This window comes from Melozone crissalis, unplaced genomic scaffold (assembly GCF_028551555.1).
Source record: "Melozone crissalis strain CALT ecotype California unplaced genomic scaffold, PUWL_Pcris_2 ptg000129l_1, whole genome shotgun sequence".
Taxonomy (NCBI): Eukaryota; Metazoa; Chordata; class Aves; order Passeriformes; family Passerellidae; genus Melozone; species Melozone crissalis.
In genome coordinates this window covers 981,587-995,690 of record NW_026535903.1, presented here as the reverse complement: position 1 = coordinate 995,690, position 14,104 = coordinate 981,587, and the positions used below count along the sequence as shown (strand labels likewise).

Here is a 14,104-nt window from a genome sequence, read left to right as displayed (position 1 = left end):
GCACAGACACAGTGCCCCCACACGGCGTCCCCATCCCCGTGGGGACAGCAGCCAAGGGACCCTGGGGCTCCTGGGGGTGCCCAGCTGAGCACCCAGCACCCTGCCCAGCCCTGGCTGCACACAAAGCCACGCTGCAAAGCACCTTGCCGAGCGGATGGTGGCCCCTGAGCGGGGGCAGCCCCAGGGCCAGGGTGTGCGGCTGCTGGAACTGCTGGGGGTGGCCTGCACCCGCTCTGCTAATTAGCCTGTCTTTGTTACACCCCCCTCCGACTGCATGTGCTGCTTTAAGGAATGACAGATACTAAATCTAATTTAATCTACTCATTCACCCATCACTATAGCATAAAAATAGGAATATACCTATAAAAAGAGCATTGCCAGGCAGTGTGGGCCAAAATCACAGCTATTGTGGGAAAAGCAGCTTTGCAAAGCTAAAATTAATGTCAGTGTTTTCAGTACGGAAGAACCCGAAGCAGAAAACATGTTTTGGAGGCTCTAAGGCCTGTGCTCATGGGCAGGGCAGCTGGCACAGCCTGGGCAGAGCAGGAGCTGCCGTGCTGGGTCTCACACGGGCAGGGGGACAAACCCGGTTTGAAACGCGCCCGCCGCTGAAACCGCTCGGAATAGACCCGCTCCCTAAAAATACACCACGCTAAAGCTGGCAGCAGCCCTTTTGGAAAGGAATTTTCCAAGCAGGGTTTGCAGAGGCTGCTTCCCGGCGCTGCTCAGCCTGGGCTCCTGTGCGGGTGTGACTGGGAGCAGGGGGACAGGGGGATGTCCCCGGCCAGGAGCACCCCAGGGACAGCACTGGGGCCTCACACACCTGGCTGTCAGCCTGGGCTCCTGTGTGACTGGGAGCAGGGGGATGTTCCCAGCCAGGGGCAGCACTGCATCAGCCTCACACACCTGGCTGTCAGCCTGGGCTGGGCCCACACCTGCACGGGGCTGCAGCAGGGCTGTGCAGGGTTCAGCACTGATGCTGAGCCTCAGGGTCTGCCCTGGGTCAGCACCGAGCCCTGTCCTGCAGCCATCACGGCTCACCCACAACAGTGAGATGCGTTCTGAGCAGTGACTGAATCCTTGTTAACCAAACGAAGCCACCAGAGGGTCCTTGCACACCCAGACCCTCGCTGAGCCGGAGCCAAAAGTCCCTGCAAGCCCCAGGGAAGGATGCAGCGTTCCCTCTGGGCCAGGCTGCTCTGCTGCAGACCTGCACCCACCCTGCCCTGGCCCTGCCCTCCAGCCCTCCAGAACTCCTGCCCTTGGAGCAGGGCAGTGCCAGGGGCAGTTCTGGGCATGGTGTGGCTGCACAGCCCAGAATGCCACAGACCCACAGCTCCTGCGGCCAGGCCAGGGTGGCACACGGGGGAAATGGAGCAGAGAGAGCTGAGAGGCACCACAGCTCCTGCAAGAGCCACTGGCACTGCTGGGCCCTCCCTGGCGCTGGAAGAGCTGAAGTTTTGCTGAGAGCTTCATTACTTGGTCATTCCTTCAAATCCCAAGCCAGCTGCAAATGCTGGGGCTGGAGCTACAGAACATCCTCAGGAACCACCCCAGGCACAGGCTCCTGGCAGGGAGAGCAGTGTCTGCAGGGCATGAGGGCACTCACTGCGTGCAGATCCTGGCATTACCCAGCTCCTGACCAACCGGCCAGCCCCAGACTCAGTCCTGGTCACTGGCTCAGGCACCACCATGGGACACCTCCTTACAAACCTATAAAGGGTTTGGGCAGGGACCTGTAACCCAGGGGGTCACAACCAAGTCCCCCCAGGCCCCACGGCACAGCCAACTCAGGGAAAGTCAGGTGAACCCTCCCAGGTGCACAGAGGTGAGCCAGGCCAGCTGGCAGAGCCGATCTGGGGTGGGCACGTGCCCCAGGCAGAGGCAGCATTGCTCCCTGTGTGCTCCTGGGGTGCAGGTGGCACAGGTGGGCAGCCCAAAACCCAGAGCAAACTCAGAGCTAAAGCAGGAGCCAGGCACAGCCACTGAGGGCCCCTCAGCCACGCGTGGCCCATGCCCTGCCCCAGTGACGGCCTGCAGTGATGTCCCCGTCCCCGACACCTTGCTGTGACACTCATCGGGAACACCTGTCCCAGGCGCTGGGTGCAGAACCTCAGCTCAGCATAAACCCCAGCAAGGGGACGGAGATTTTCACCTCCATCGTGCTCATCAGCCGGGTGAAAATCCAACTCCAGATCCTGTAACAAAACCCTCCTCCTGGCTCACAAGTCCAGAGCTGCTGCCAAGGAGCAGGAGGCTGCTGGGAGAGCAGGGAGGAAGAGATGCGCAACACCACGGTCAAAGCAAAGCAGGCAGGGTGATGGGGGAGCCGGGGGCTGCCAGGGCCAGAGCTGCACGCCCAGGGAAGTTCCTGCCCCCCAGGGACCTGCAGCTCCTCTCTCCCAGCCCTGCAGGCACTGGGAGCACCCGTTGGGCCGTGCTGTCGCCGCCACTGCTGCCAGAGCCAGGCCAAGCCCCGCCAGAGCGCTCCGCAGGGCAAAGGGGAGCACAGCTGAGCCCCTCGTGCGGCCAGGGACGGGGGATCCCAGCTGGAGAGGGACATCCCCCACGCTGCAGACAGGGCCCTGCACGGGCTGCCCCTCCAGAGCATCCTTGTGCTCCTTCCTAGGGACAGAAAGCATCCCCCAGGATGGGTAGGCGTTCAGGGACAGGTTTGCTCGGTGTCAGGTGTGCAGCAGCCACAGGGAGCTCAGTGCAGCTCTGGGAAGGGTGAAACCCAGCTCAGCCCTGGCCGTCCCCGGGCTCTGGGTGCAATAAATCCCGGCCCTGCCTCGGCAGCCCTGCCGCAGCCCCCGTGCCCACGGTATGGGAGAGACACCCGGGCCTCGCCATGCCCACCACCCCTGGCCACGCTCCGGCCACGACCCCGCTCGGACACCGGGCACAGACACCCCGAGGGACACAGCACCCCCCGGCCTCCTCGCTGGGGTGAGGATGGGTTGGCACCCGCGTGCCCGTCCTCGCCGCCGGCTGAACCGCGCCGGCCACGCCGAGCGCAGCGAGGATGCCATGAATTTTTAAACTCCTGAAAGCACAAATGGAGCGGTTTGCCTGGCTGGCAGACGGGATTTCCGATGCAGCACGGAGGCATTTGAGGAAGATGCTGCCTCTCCCAAGCCGCGCTTCCCCTGGGATGGTGGGCCCAGAAACCCTCACTCAGGGTCCAGCACAGGGACCAGGGCAGCCCTGGGGGACAGCGGAACCTTGGCCCAGGTGAAGGACCAAACTGACAACCTCGGCAGCCTCCCTCTGGGCTGGCAAACCCAAGCCTGGCACCCGCCTGGCACCACGTGCCCCCAGTCCCTCTGCAGCACCTCCAGTGACAGCGGGACAGCCAATGCCCGGCCGTGGGCACGCACACACAGTGCACACACGTGTGCACACACGAGCTCATCACTTCCCTTCTGCTCAGGCCGCGCAGGAGCCTCGTTCCTCACCGAGCATCCATCATCGCGAGGCGGGAGCGCCGGCGGCTCTGCCCTGCCCTGCCCTGCCCTGCCCGCCGCACTGCCCGCCCGCTGCCCTGGCCCTGCTCCCCCTGGGCAAACCCAGAGACCCCAAAGCTGCGGCCGAGCCGCCAACAGCATCCCCAGCTCCCAGGGCTGGAGCGGGGAGGCGGCGAGAAGCTGCCAAGCTCTTACCCTCTGCCGAGAGGGAACCAGCCACAAACACGTGCGAACCGGAAAGCAAAAAAATCCCCTGGAGAGGGTGGCTTACCTGTTGGAGGTAGAGGAAGGCTGGAGGACAGGGGAGAGAGTGAGGAAGCATGCCTGAGTTGGAGACAAGGAGGCAGCCCGAGTTAGCCATGGAGCACAGCATGTGTCGACAGGTAGCCGTGGAGCTGCTCGCGGGTCCGTCCTCTTCCGCACACCGCTATCCACCGCTATCCTCGTCTTCCCGGCTGGCCCCTCGGGCTCTCCCCTGCTCGCCGTCCCTCCCGACCCCTCGGCGCTAGTTAGGAGGGTTCATCTGCGGCAGGCCGGCCGCGCCGCCGCCGGAGCAGCGCCTGGCTCTTCACTTCGGGGCCATTAGACACTGGCACTGAGCGCACGGTCTGCAAAGGGTGTGCGTGAGCCAGAGCGGAGCGGGAGAGAAAGGAAGGGGAGGAGGAAGGAGAGAGGGCTCGGGAGCGAAATAAAAGGGGTGGGAGTTGGAGGAGGAGGGGGAGTCCCCTGTGCATTCAGACATCAAACAGAGCTCTGTATAAAATGAAGAGAATCCGTAATGACATGAGAACAGCTGATCCCGCACTTAACCCCTCCGCCGCCGCCGCGCTGCAGATGGCTTCCCCGCCGCCCCGCCGCCCGGCCGCACGCTGGGGAGGCAGCGGGGCACGATGGGCCGGGCCGGCTCCCTCCCGGCCAGCAAGGCTCCTACCGGGGTTCCGGCGCTGCAGCCGGCGCCGCGCAGCCGTGCGGGGCGGGCGCGGGGCTGCCGGGGATCCCCCGTGCGCACCCCGCCCGCCGCACACGTGCGCTCCGCCGCGCTCCCGCCGCGAGCCGCCGTCGCTCCGGGACCGTGCGGCAGCCCCGGCTCCGCCTCCGGGGCCACCGGGGCCACCGGAGCCACCGGCGCCAGCGGAGCCACGGCCCCGCACGGTACCGGCCCCGCACGGCCCCGCAGCCGCGGGCAGCCCGCAGCGGGCCCTGCCCTGCCCGCATGCCCCGGGCACCACTGCCCAGCCCTGCCAAGGTGTGGGAGCCCCGGGAGCCCCCGCCTGCCTGCCCGTCCCCCTGGCACGGAGGGCTGCGGGGACCCCTGTCCCTGGGGTGCCATGGGGACCCCCGCCCCCTCGGGGATCCCTGTCCCTTGGGGTGACATGCGGGGCTCTGCCCCATGGGGTGACATGGGAGCCCCTGCCCCTTGGGGTGGGTGACATGGGGCCCTGCCCCTGGCACTGCCTCCCTGCGCTCCCCAGAGCCACGGGGACCCTGTGCCCCGGGATCCGCCCGCTGGCGGGCACAGGTCAGTCCCAGCAGGGCTCCAGAGGTGCTCTGGCGTTTCCCCGGGCCCTGCGGTGCTGCCCTGACGCATCCACACCACCCCGGCCGCTGCCACAGCTGCCATGGCAATACCCTACGTGCCAGTGCCCGCGAGGGACAGCCGGGAGTGCTCGCTCGGGTACCGTGTCCCACCTCCACCGTCCCGGCCCCGCTGCAGCCCCGGCGCTGCCGTGGGTCCCTCCCCGGTGCCCAGCGCCGTGCCCAGCTCCGGAGCCGTGGCAGCGCCGAGGCTGCCAGGCTGGCATCGTGCTGGGGCATGGAGGAAACGAAACCTGGGCTCGGCTCGGCTTCCGTCTCGGCCAAATGCGATGCACAAAGGCAGGGCTGTGCCAGCAGCTGCTGCTGCTCCGTCCCTGCCGGAGCCTCCAGCACACGACCAGCCGTTCGGAGCTGGGATTTTCCACAGTATCCCCAGGCACAGTGACATGCTGCAGTGTCCTGGTACGCTCGCAGTGCTACGGCTCCTGCTGCAGACACTCCAGAGCAGCAGCAGCGTGCGTGTGGCACGGCCGGCCCAGGGGCACAGGGGAACCTGCTGCAAACAGCTCTGCAAGAGCCCCCCTGAGAAAGAGGTGTGTGGGGCCAAGGGGGTGCCAGCCCCTCGCAGAGGGACCTGACGCTGGGGGAATGCACTCCAAGGGGACTGCAGGGAGGGGATGCCAGGCCCGGGCGAGGCTTTGTCACCATCACCACCCTGTGGTACCGGGCACCAGAAAGGTCCAGCAGTGACATCTGCTGCCAACAGCATCCCCAGGCACTGCTCCCCGTGGGTGCCCACCACAGCTGCTCCAAGGACCAGGACAGATGCCGTGGCCCTGTTGGCACACCCTGGTGCTCAGACCCCACTCTCCTGCTGGTGCCCAGCTTCCCCTCCCTCCCATGCCATGCCCTCTGTGCACTCCAGCACCAGGGAAGGATGTGGGACAGCTCTGAAAGGACAAGTGTGTCCCTGCACAGCCCTTGGTGCAGCTGAGGGGAGAGGGGCTCCCCAGGAACCCGCACACACCCCACAGACCCCGTGCAGGGCAGGGGCACCCCGAGCAGGGCAGGGGCACCCCGAGCAGGCAGCTCCAGAGGGCCTGGGCCGCTCTGGCTCACTGCAGCTCTGGAGGTGACAACGGCAGGGCATGCCTGGCACGGTGGCCTTGCGGTGCCCAACCAAGCACACCACGTGAGGCAGGAGCGGCTCCAGGATGAGGTAATGTGCCCATCCTCCCCCGCGCCGCTCCGGCCAGGGTGACTCAAAGGCATTCCTGGCCGTGCTGGCACTGCCCCGAGCCAGCAGCGGAACGGGCACAGCTCTGGGAGCCGAGGAGAGCTGGAGTCTCCTCTCTCCCTCCTCCTGCCATCCCCAAGGCGTGCCCGGCCGCAGAGATGTCCCTCTGCAGCGGGGACGCTGATGGGCAGGGTGGCACCGAGCCCCCAGCGGGAACACCCTGCTGGCACCACTGGCTGGCTTCCCTCACCCTGCTCCTCCCAGTGACACCGTGCACAGTGCCAGCCAGCAGTGGTGGCACCAGGGCTGTGCCCGCCCCGCAGAGCCGCAGCCCCCGAGGAGCCCCTCCGAAACTGAAGCCTCCTGGAAGGAAAGTTTATTTATCTGTTTAATTAAGATGTGTTCACCAGGCGCACAGACCCCATTCCATCTGTCTCACTTACAGCCGTGTCCCAGTAAAATTAAACCTAATAAATATCAGCAGAGGGAAAGCAAAGGGCACGTGTGAGATATACGATCAAAGGCTGAAGTTGCACAGGGCTGCAGTTCTCAGCACATCCCTCTCTGCCCTTCGGGGCCGGGCTGGCACTGCGCTCCCCCGCTCAGGATGGGGCTGCCTTTCCTTCAGATCAGCACAATTCCCAGTTTTTTATTTATTTTAAATGAACCCTTCAGGGCTCCTTGGTTTTGTTTTCTGGAAGAGGGAGAACAACACGGCACCGGGACAGGAGTGGCCTTGGCCGAGGGACAGAGCCTGCACTGGGAGCACTGGTGGGCACACCCCCCGACCCCTGAGGGAACCTGCCAGGGACAGCACAGCCCACCTGGCTGCTCCAGGCACCGGGATGGACGTGCTGCACAGGGCAGGGCTGCTGGGAGGGGCCCGAGGCAGCCAGAGCGGTGCCATCCTCTCCTTGGGAAAGGGCGGAAAGGCTCAGGCCTCCTCCAAGGGACACGCTGGGACATCTGGGAGCTTCATCCACGAGGAACGAGCCCAGGGGTCTGCCTGGAGCCCCCAGCCCCGCCGAGCACAGCTGTAGCACACCCTGGTGCCAAGGGCACTGCACCCAGCCCTGGGCACCTGTCAGAGCTGCTGCCAGCCCAGAGCTGGCCCAGCTCCGTGCCCAGATTCCCACCCACAGCATGCAGTGGACTTCCAACACCTGGCAGCACCGAGAGCCCCGTGCTTCCTCTCCCAGCAGAGAGGACGATGCCATGATGCCACGATGCCATGTCCTGGGCCTGCCATGGGGGCACAGCACACAGCCACGGGGGCACTGGGTGTCCTGGGGGCTGCTGGTGCTTGGTGGGACCCCCTGGTCCCTGCAGCACTCCCCACAGGGCAAAGCTGGGTGCTGGCGCTCCTGAGAGCTGCCAAGGAGCTGCAGATCAGGCAGGACAGAGCCTCTCCTCAGGGCCATCGGGGCTGCGCTGGGACATCAGGAGCTCCAGCCCCGGGTCACCCTGTGAGGGCAGTGCTGGCAGCCCACAGCACCCAGGGACACCAGCACCAGCCTAATCCTCTCCTGCCACCCACTCAAAATGCCCCCAAGCCAAGGCATTCATTAATTAGAAGCTCATTAGTAGTTATTCAAAGACATCAAGCAATTAGATGAAGGCACTGACAGATCAGAGCTGCTGTGTGACAAGGAGCATCCATCCCATGGCAAGGAAGGTCCCACGGCCCCAGCACCACAGGGACGGTCCCTGCCCCGAGCTGGGGCAGCGAGAAGGGGCTGACAAGGCTCCCTGGCACCCTGTTCAACCTCTCCATCTGTCCCTGCTCCTTGCTCCTCCTCCAGCAGCTCTCAGAGGTCACTGGAGACACTCTGAGCGCCTGCTCTGAATCCAGAGATGGAGCACCAGGTGTGACCTCGCCAGGTGAGGAGGGGGCTGTGACCGAGCCCAAGTAATGCACCCTCTGAACTGGCAGCCCTGTGCCCCACAGGGGGGCTTCAGCAGCAGCCCCAGGTGCCAGCACATGGCACAGAGCAGGAGGGGTCCGAGCCACCCCAGGTGCCAGCACATGGCACAGAGCAGGAGGGGTCTGAGCCACCCCAGGTGCCAGCACAGGGCACAGAGCAGGAGGGGTCTGAGCCACCCTGGGATGGGTTGGGGTCCTGCACACGAGCCCCTGCTGCCCCTGGCTTGGCAGGCAGGCAGTGCTGCTCCTCAGGCTCTCAATCTCTGTCCTCCAGGGGCACACACTGGAAGGAGCAGGGGGACCACGAGTGCTGAGCCAGGCGGGGAGGGAGGGAATAAATAAGGATAAGGGAAGCAGAGGAGTGAGGGGGGCAGCAGATTGGTCTCGGGGGCCCAGCTGGCTCTGACATCCACAGCCCCATAATCACATTCAGAGCAGCACCAGGCTGGAGGCAGCTCTCCTCCAGCACGGCAATAAACGAGAGCAACACTCTCAATAATTCAGCACCAGGAGAGGGTGATAAAGCAGCACAGGCACCACTGCAGGCAGCTGGGGCGGGGGGCTCCCTGCTCCCTCCTATATCTCCGTGATCCCAACCCCTTCCTCTCTCTCTGTGCCCCAGCTGTGACTTGGGGTGCCCCCAGCCCTGCCAGAGCCCCCAGCCCTGCAGTATGGGACAGACAGACAGACAGACAGACAGAGGGGCCCAGGGCAGCAGAATGAAACCCCTCCATCGCCAGCAGACAGACTGGGCAGGGGCAGCAGCACAGCACCTCCCCAGCTCCCTGAGCAGCACCATCCCACCCTCTCCTCCTACAGCCACACCAACAGAGCCCAGAGCCCCCGTGCAGAGCCCAAAGCTCCCGCCCAGAGCGGGCAGGAGCTGCAGGACCCCCGCCCTGCTGCCCTCCCCTCCTGCAGACACAGCCAGGCCGCAGCAGATCCCTGCAGCCCAGGGCTGACCCGTGCCCACCCACCCACCCACGGCGGCGCACTGGGAGCGGCAAAGCCCCCTCCTCAACGGGGAGGGAACCACGAGACACCAGCAGGCACAGGGCTGGGGGCAGCCCGGCCCCACGGCCTCCCCTGCAGCCGAGCAGCGTCCCCAGCCCGCAGCACGGCCCAGCACAGGACAGCCTTCCTCCCACTCTTCCTCCAAGCCCTGCTCCCACCCACCCCTCCTGCTCCTCCTGGCAGCTCTTCTCCCACATTTCCCACGGGATCTCAGGTCCCTTCCACACCACAATCCCCTCCCAGCAGGTCACCTCCGTCCTTGTCCTGTGTGTGCCAAGGATGGGAGGGTTCCCCTTCACAGCGCTGCGAGTGAGCAGCTCCTGCAGCACAGTGCCACTGCCCCCATCACCCCCTGGCAGCCCCAGCCCCTGCCAGGGCCCGGAGCTGGGGATGATGCACCACACTCATCCTCTGCAGCCCCTCGGCTTTCCCTGCCCCTCTGCTCCACTGGCTTTGGCTGTCCTCAGTGGGATGGACCCAGGGGGATGCAGTGTCCCCTCTGTGATGGGCTCCTCCTGACGCTGCAAAGTCCAGAGATGTGAGGGTGGCACAGGGAGGAGCCACCCACACCTGAGCAGCGGGCACAGGCTGGCAGAGGGCACCTGCTCTGGTTCACCTTCCACCATGCCCTGCCTCAGCCTGGGACACTGTGAGCTGTGGTGGCACCCCCAGAGCCCTGGGGACACTGTGAGCTGTGGTGGCACCCCCAGAGCCCTGGGGACAAACATCTCCTGGGTGAGCAACTGCCACAGAACGGGGCCCCTGCCACCCCACACACGCAGGTTTGGACGCAGGAGGGACCCCGGGAGCTGCTCTGTGCCCCCAGCCCCATCCCTGAGCCCCAGGCCCTGCCCTGCCACCCCACACACGCAGGTTTGGACGCAGGAGGGACCCCGGGAGCTGCTCTGTGCCCCCAGCCCCATCCCTGAGCCCCAGGCCCTGCCCTGCCACCCCACACACGCAGGTTTGGACGCAGGAGGGACCCCGGAGCAGCCAGGGCAGAGCCAAGGCAGCCCCTGGCTGGGACCCCAACCCTCCGTACCTTTTACTGAGCCCAGCTCCTCCCGCGGCACTCGCACGGGGCGCTCTGGAAAACACAGGCAAGGGGAGGAAGGGTTAAAATCGGTGATCATCATCATCATCACCACTAACCTGTCACAGTCAGTGCTGCCCGCCCATGTCTGCACGGTGCTGGGATGTGAGCCGCATGTCAGTGACATTCCCTGGGCACTGGGGAGCCTGTGCAGGCCAGGCCGGGGGCTCAGCCCAGGGCAGCCAAGCAGCATCAGCCCCTGCCACCCTGGTTTTTAGGATTTTCTAAGCCTTCTGGTGCTTACATTCTTATAATGAACTTTCTCACACACTTTCTGTAAATAACTCATTGTTTTGCATTCTTTTATGGAGGAGGAGAAATTTGATGGACTGTCGGTTTGTCCAGTGTCATTGGAGAGGTGGCACTGTCACCCTCCAATCCACTGTCACTTTTGGAAATCTATAAATGTTAAGAGTCAAAAAATAAACTTCCCCTTTTTCCCTTGGAAACAGCAGTGTGTCTATGTCATGTTATTTCATATCTTACAGTGACAAGCACCCAGCAGCCCCATGCCCGGGGTGGTGGGCACAGATCCCCCCCTTCAGCTCCACCAGCGCCCCTGGAACCCAACCCAGCTCCCACAGACCAGGGGTCCCTTCCTGGGCCCCAGAGCCCTGCAGGCACAGCCCCACACACCCCACAGGGCCCAGCTGCCACCCAATGCTGGCTGCACATCTGCATCCCAAGCCCTCAGCCCACGGCAGCAGCACGGGGACACGCTCCTGTGAGGAGCAGCCCCTGCGGCACGCCGCTCTCCTGGCTCTGGGCACTTCTTGGAAATTAAGCCAAATTTCAAAGAAAACTTCCTGAAAGCTGCACTTCAACTAATTGGCTTTTGCAGCGTGGCCAAGGCAGACATTCATCAATCACGTTAGCCCCTCAGAAATAACGAGAATGGCTGATACATCCCAGGAGCGGCTGAAGAGTGAGGGGGGCTGTGTGTGCCCGCTCCTGTGCTTTGGAGGCCGGCAGGCGCTGGGTCCCACCTGCCCGGCAGCTCTGGAGATGCTCAGCTCCCAGAGCAGGGCCAGCAGCCCCAGGCGAGGGTCCCGAGGGGGGTTCAGGACCCTGGGGTGCCTGGGGGCTGCTCTGAGCCCACAGCGGGTCCCAGCAGCACCAGCCCAGGGAGGGTCCATAGGCTCAGGATGCACAGACACTGCTCCCAGGCACTCTGTCAGCAAACACGGCTCTCAGGCACGCAGCAGGATAATCAATTATGGTAATTCCTGCCTCGACGAATCAGATTCATGGAGGAGTACAGCTCATTAGGCTGGTGCTGACTTCCATTAGCACTCTCATGATAAAAACCCTGCAAACACTCTGACCCCGCACCGGGCGTTCACCAGGCTGGGGGTCCCCTCTCCCCAGGCCGGGGCAGACCCAGCTGTGGGTGCCCTAACACAGATGTTTGGGGGCTCCCAGCGATGCTGACAGCCCTGCAGGCCTGGCAGAGCCTCCTGCCCCAGCCAGCACCCCCGAGCTGTGCCAAGGGAGCGCCCACCAGGGTCCCGGCGGGGAGCAGGGCATGGCACAGCAGGCCCAGAGCGCTCCAGCGGCAGGGCTGGCAGGGCTGGCAGGGCTGGCAGGGCTGGCAGGGCTGGCAGGCAGGGCTGGGAGCGCTGGGAGCCCGGTCTGCCTGCTCTGCAATGAATAATTGACTCCGTGTGCTCCCGGGGGAGGCTCGGCGGTGGGTAACTGCATTTCCCAAACACATTTCCCAGGAAAGGCGCCTTCTGAGAAGCTCCCCACAGCACCACGGGGCCTCACAGCCAGGATGGGCCCAGCTGGGATGTGCCACGCTCCCGGCACACACAGGGACGGGCCAAGCCCAGCTCCAGCCCAGCACAGGCCTCTGGTGGCCCCGCACACAGGGAGGGGACGCTCAGCCACAGCCTCCCTGTCCAGAGCAGGAGAGGGAAACCCCTGGCACAGCATTGATGGAGAGGGGCAGGAGCAGCTCTGGGCAGGATCTGGGGGCATCTTGGTCCAGCCTCTGCTTTTCTGGCACAGGTCTGGGCTGACCAACTCCACCTGGAGCCTCGCACAGCCCCAGAGGGCCCTGCTGCCAGAACAGGTGATCCCAGCCCAGCCAAACCCACCTGCATGGCAATCAGGGCTCTGCACAAGAAATGCAACCCGTGTCCCCCAGCTGCAGGGATGCCATGAAAGCTGCACCCCATCACCCCCATCCCCACACTTAAACCAAGGCAGGCCTGGCTCTGATCTGCTGGGAAACTTCTTGGTAGTTTCTCAAAGTACATTTTAACCCCCGTTCCCTCCACCAAAAATCCTAAATTAATTTTGCTTTTAATTAAATTCATTAGCAAAGATTATCTGGCTGAGGAACAATAATGTCCCACCCTCCCCCCACAGCCCTCTCTATTTATATCCCCATATACAGAACAGCAGCGAAAATTTCTTTATGGGCCATTAAAGGTTTAATGTTTAATTTATAACCACCTTCTCCGGCGGGTGGGATGGCCAGGCACAATGTCAACATTTTTAATTAAATGAGAAGGGATTTTTTTTTCCCCCAGCTAAGGAATATAAAACATCCCATTCCCAGCAGCGCTGGAGGCAGGGGCAGGAGGGGCAGGGGCAGAGACTGGGGCAGAGGCTGGGCACCAAACCCCACCTGAGGAACGGCTGTGACCTCTCAGCCAATTCCTGCTGGCCACCAAACCCACCTGAATAACAGCTCTGAGCCTCCCAGCAAAATCCTGCAATTCCTGCTGGCCACCAAACCCCACCTAAAAAACACCTGTGAGCATCCCAGCCAAAATCCTTCCTGCAATTCCTGCTGGCCACCAAACCCACCTGAATAACAGCTCTGAGCCTCCCAGCCAAAATCCTTCCTGCAATTCCTTCTGGCCACCAAACCCCATCTAAATAACACCTGTGAGCATCCCAGCCAAAATTCTGCAACTTCTGCTGGCCACCAAACCCCACCTGAGGAGCAGCTGCGACCTCCCACCTGAAATCCTTCCTGCAATTCCTGCTGGCCACTGGCGCCTCCTCCCAGCCCATCAGCACCTCCTTGTGCTGGCCAGGAGATCAAAGAGCTTCCAGTGCCATTCCTGAACCTGCTGTGAGCCAGGGGCACCCGCTGGCACAGCGGGCATGGCTGGAGGAGCCTGGCACTCCTGGCATCCCTCTGGCATCCCTGGCACAGCCCCTGTGGCACCCCCAGGCACGGGAGCTGCAGGGGAGAGTGCCCAGCGTGGGCACCCCAGCAGGGCAGTGCAGGGCAGGGCAGCCCCAGCAGGGCAGTGCAGGGCAGGGCAGCCCCAGCGTGGGCGCCCCAGCAGGGCAGTGCAGGGCAGGGCAGCCCCAGCAGGGCAGTGCAGCCCCAACAGGGCAGGGCAGGGCAGGGCAGGGCAGGGCACCCCAGCAGGGCAGTGCAGGGCAGGGCAGCCCCAGCATGGGCACCCCAGCAGGACAGGGCAGGGCAGGGCAGACCCAGCAGGGCAGGGCACCCCAGCAGGGCAGTGCAGGGCAGGGCAGCCCCAGCAGGACAGTGCAGCCCCAGCAGGGCAGTGCAGGGCAGGGCAGGGCAGCCCCAGCAGGGCAGTGCAGCCCCAACAGGGCAGGGCAGGGCAGGGCAGCCCCAGCAGGGCAGGGCAGCCCCAACAGGGCAGGGCAGGGCAGGGCAGCCCCAGCAGGGCAGGGCAGCCCCAGCAGGGCAGGGCAGCCCCAGCATGGGCACCCCAGCAGGACAGTGCAGCCCCAGCAGGGCAGGGCAGCCCCTCCTGCCCCGGCAGCTCCGAGCAGGCAGCTCTCCGTTCATGGAGTGCTTTATCTCACAGGAGAGACGAAATCTCTGCGCAGAGGAG

General features: G+C 64.3%; 1 protein-coding gene across 7 annotated transcripts in view; it reads right to left on the bottom strand.

Annotated features, from left to right (window-relative positions):
• The window catches only part of RBFOX3 (RNA binding fox-1 homolog 3), a 67,712-nt gene that overhangs the window by 16,412 nt on the left and 37,196 nt on the right, over positions 1-14,104 (bottom strand). For 3 of the 7 annotated variants that reach the window (XM_054293185.1, XM_054293184.1, XM_054293182.1), the window contains exons 2-3: positions 10,221-10,265; positions 3,739-4,075 (exon numbers count right to left, since the gene is read on the bottom strand). The exons of 1 other annotated variant lie outside the window; for it this stretch is intronic. In XM_054293185.1, coding sequence (XP_054149160.1) covers positions 3,739-3,840 — 102 coding nt within the window. In that variant the 5' untranslated portion in view covers positions 3,841-4,075; positions 10,221-10,265. The remainder of the gene's footprint in view (positions 1-3,738; positions 4,076-10,220; positions 10,266-14,104) is intronic. 3 more of the 7 variants (XM_054293186.1, XM_054293187.1, XM_054293183.1) reach the window with 3 other exon arrangements.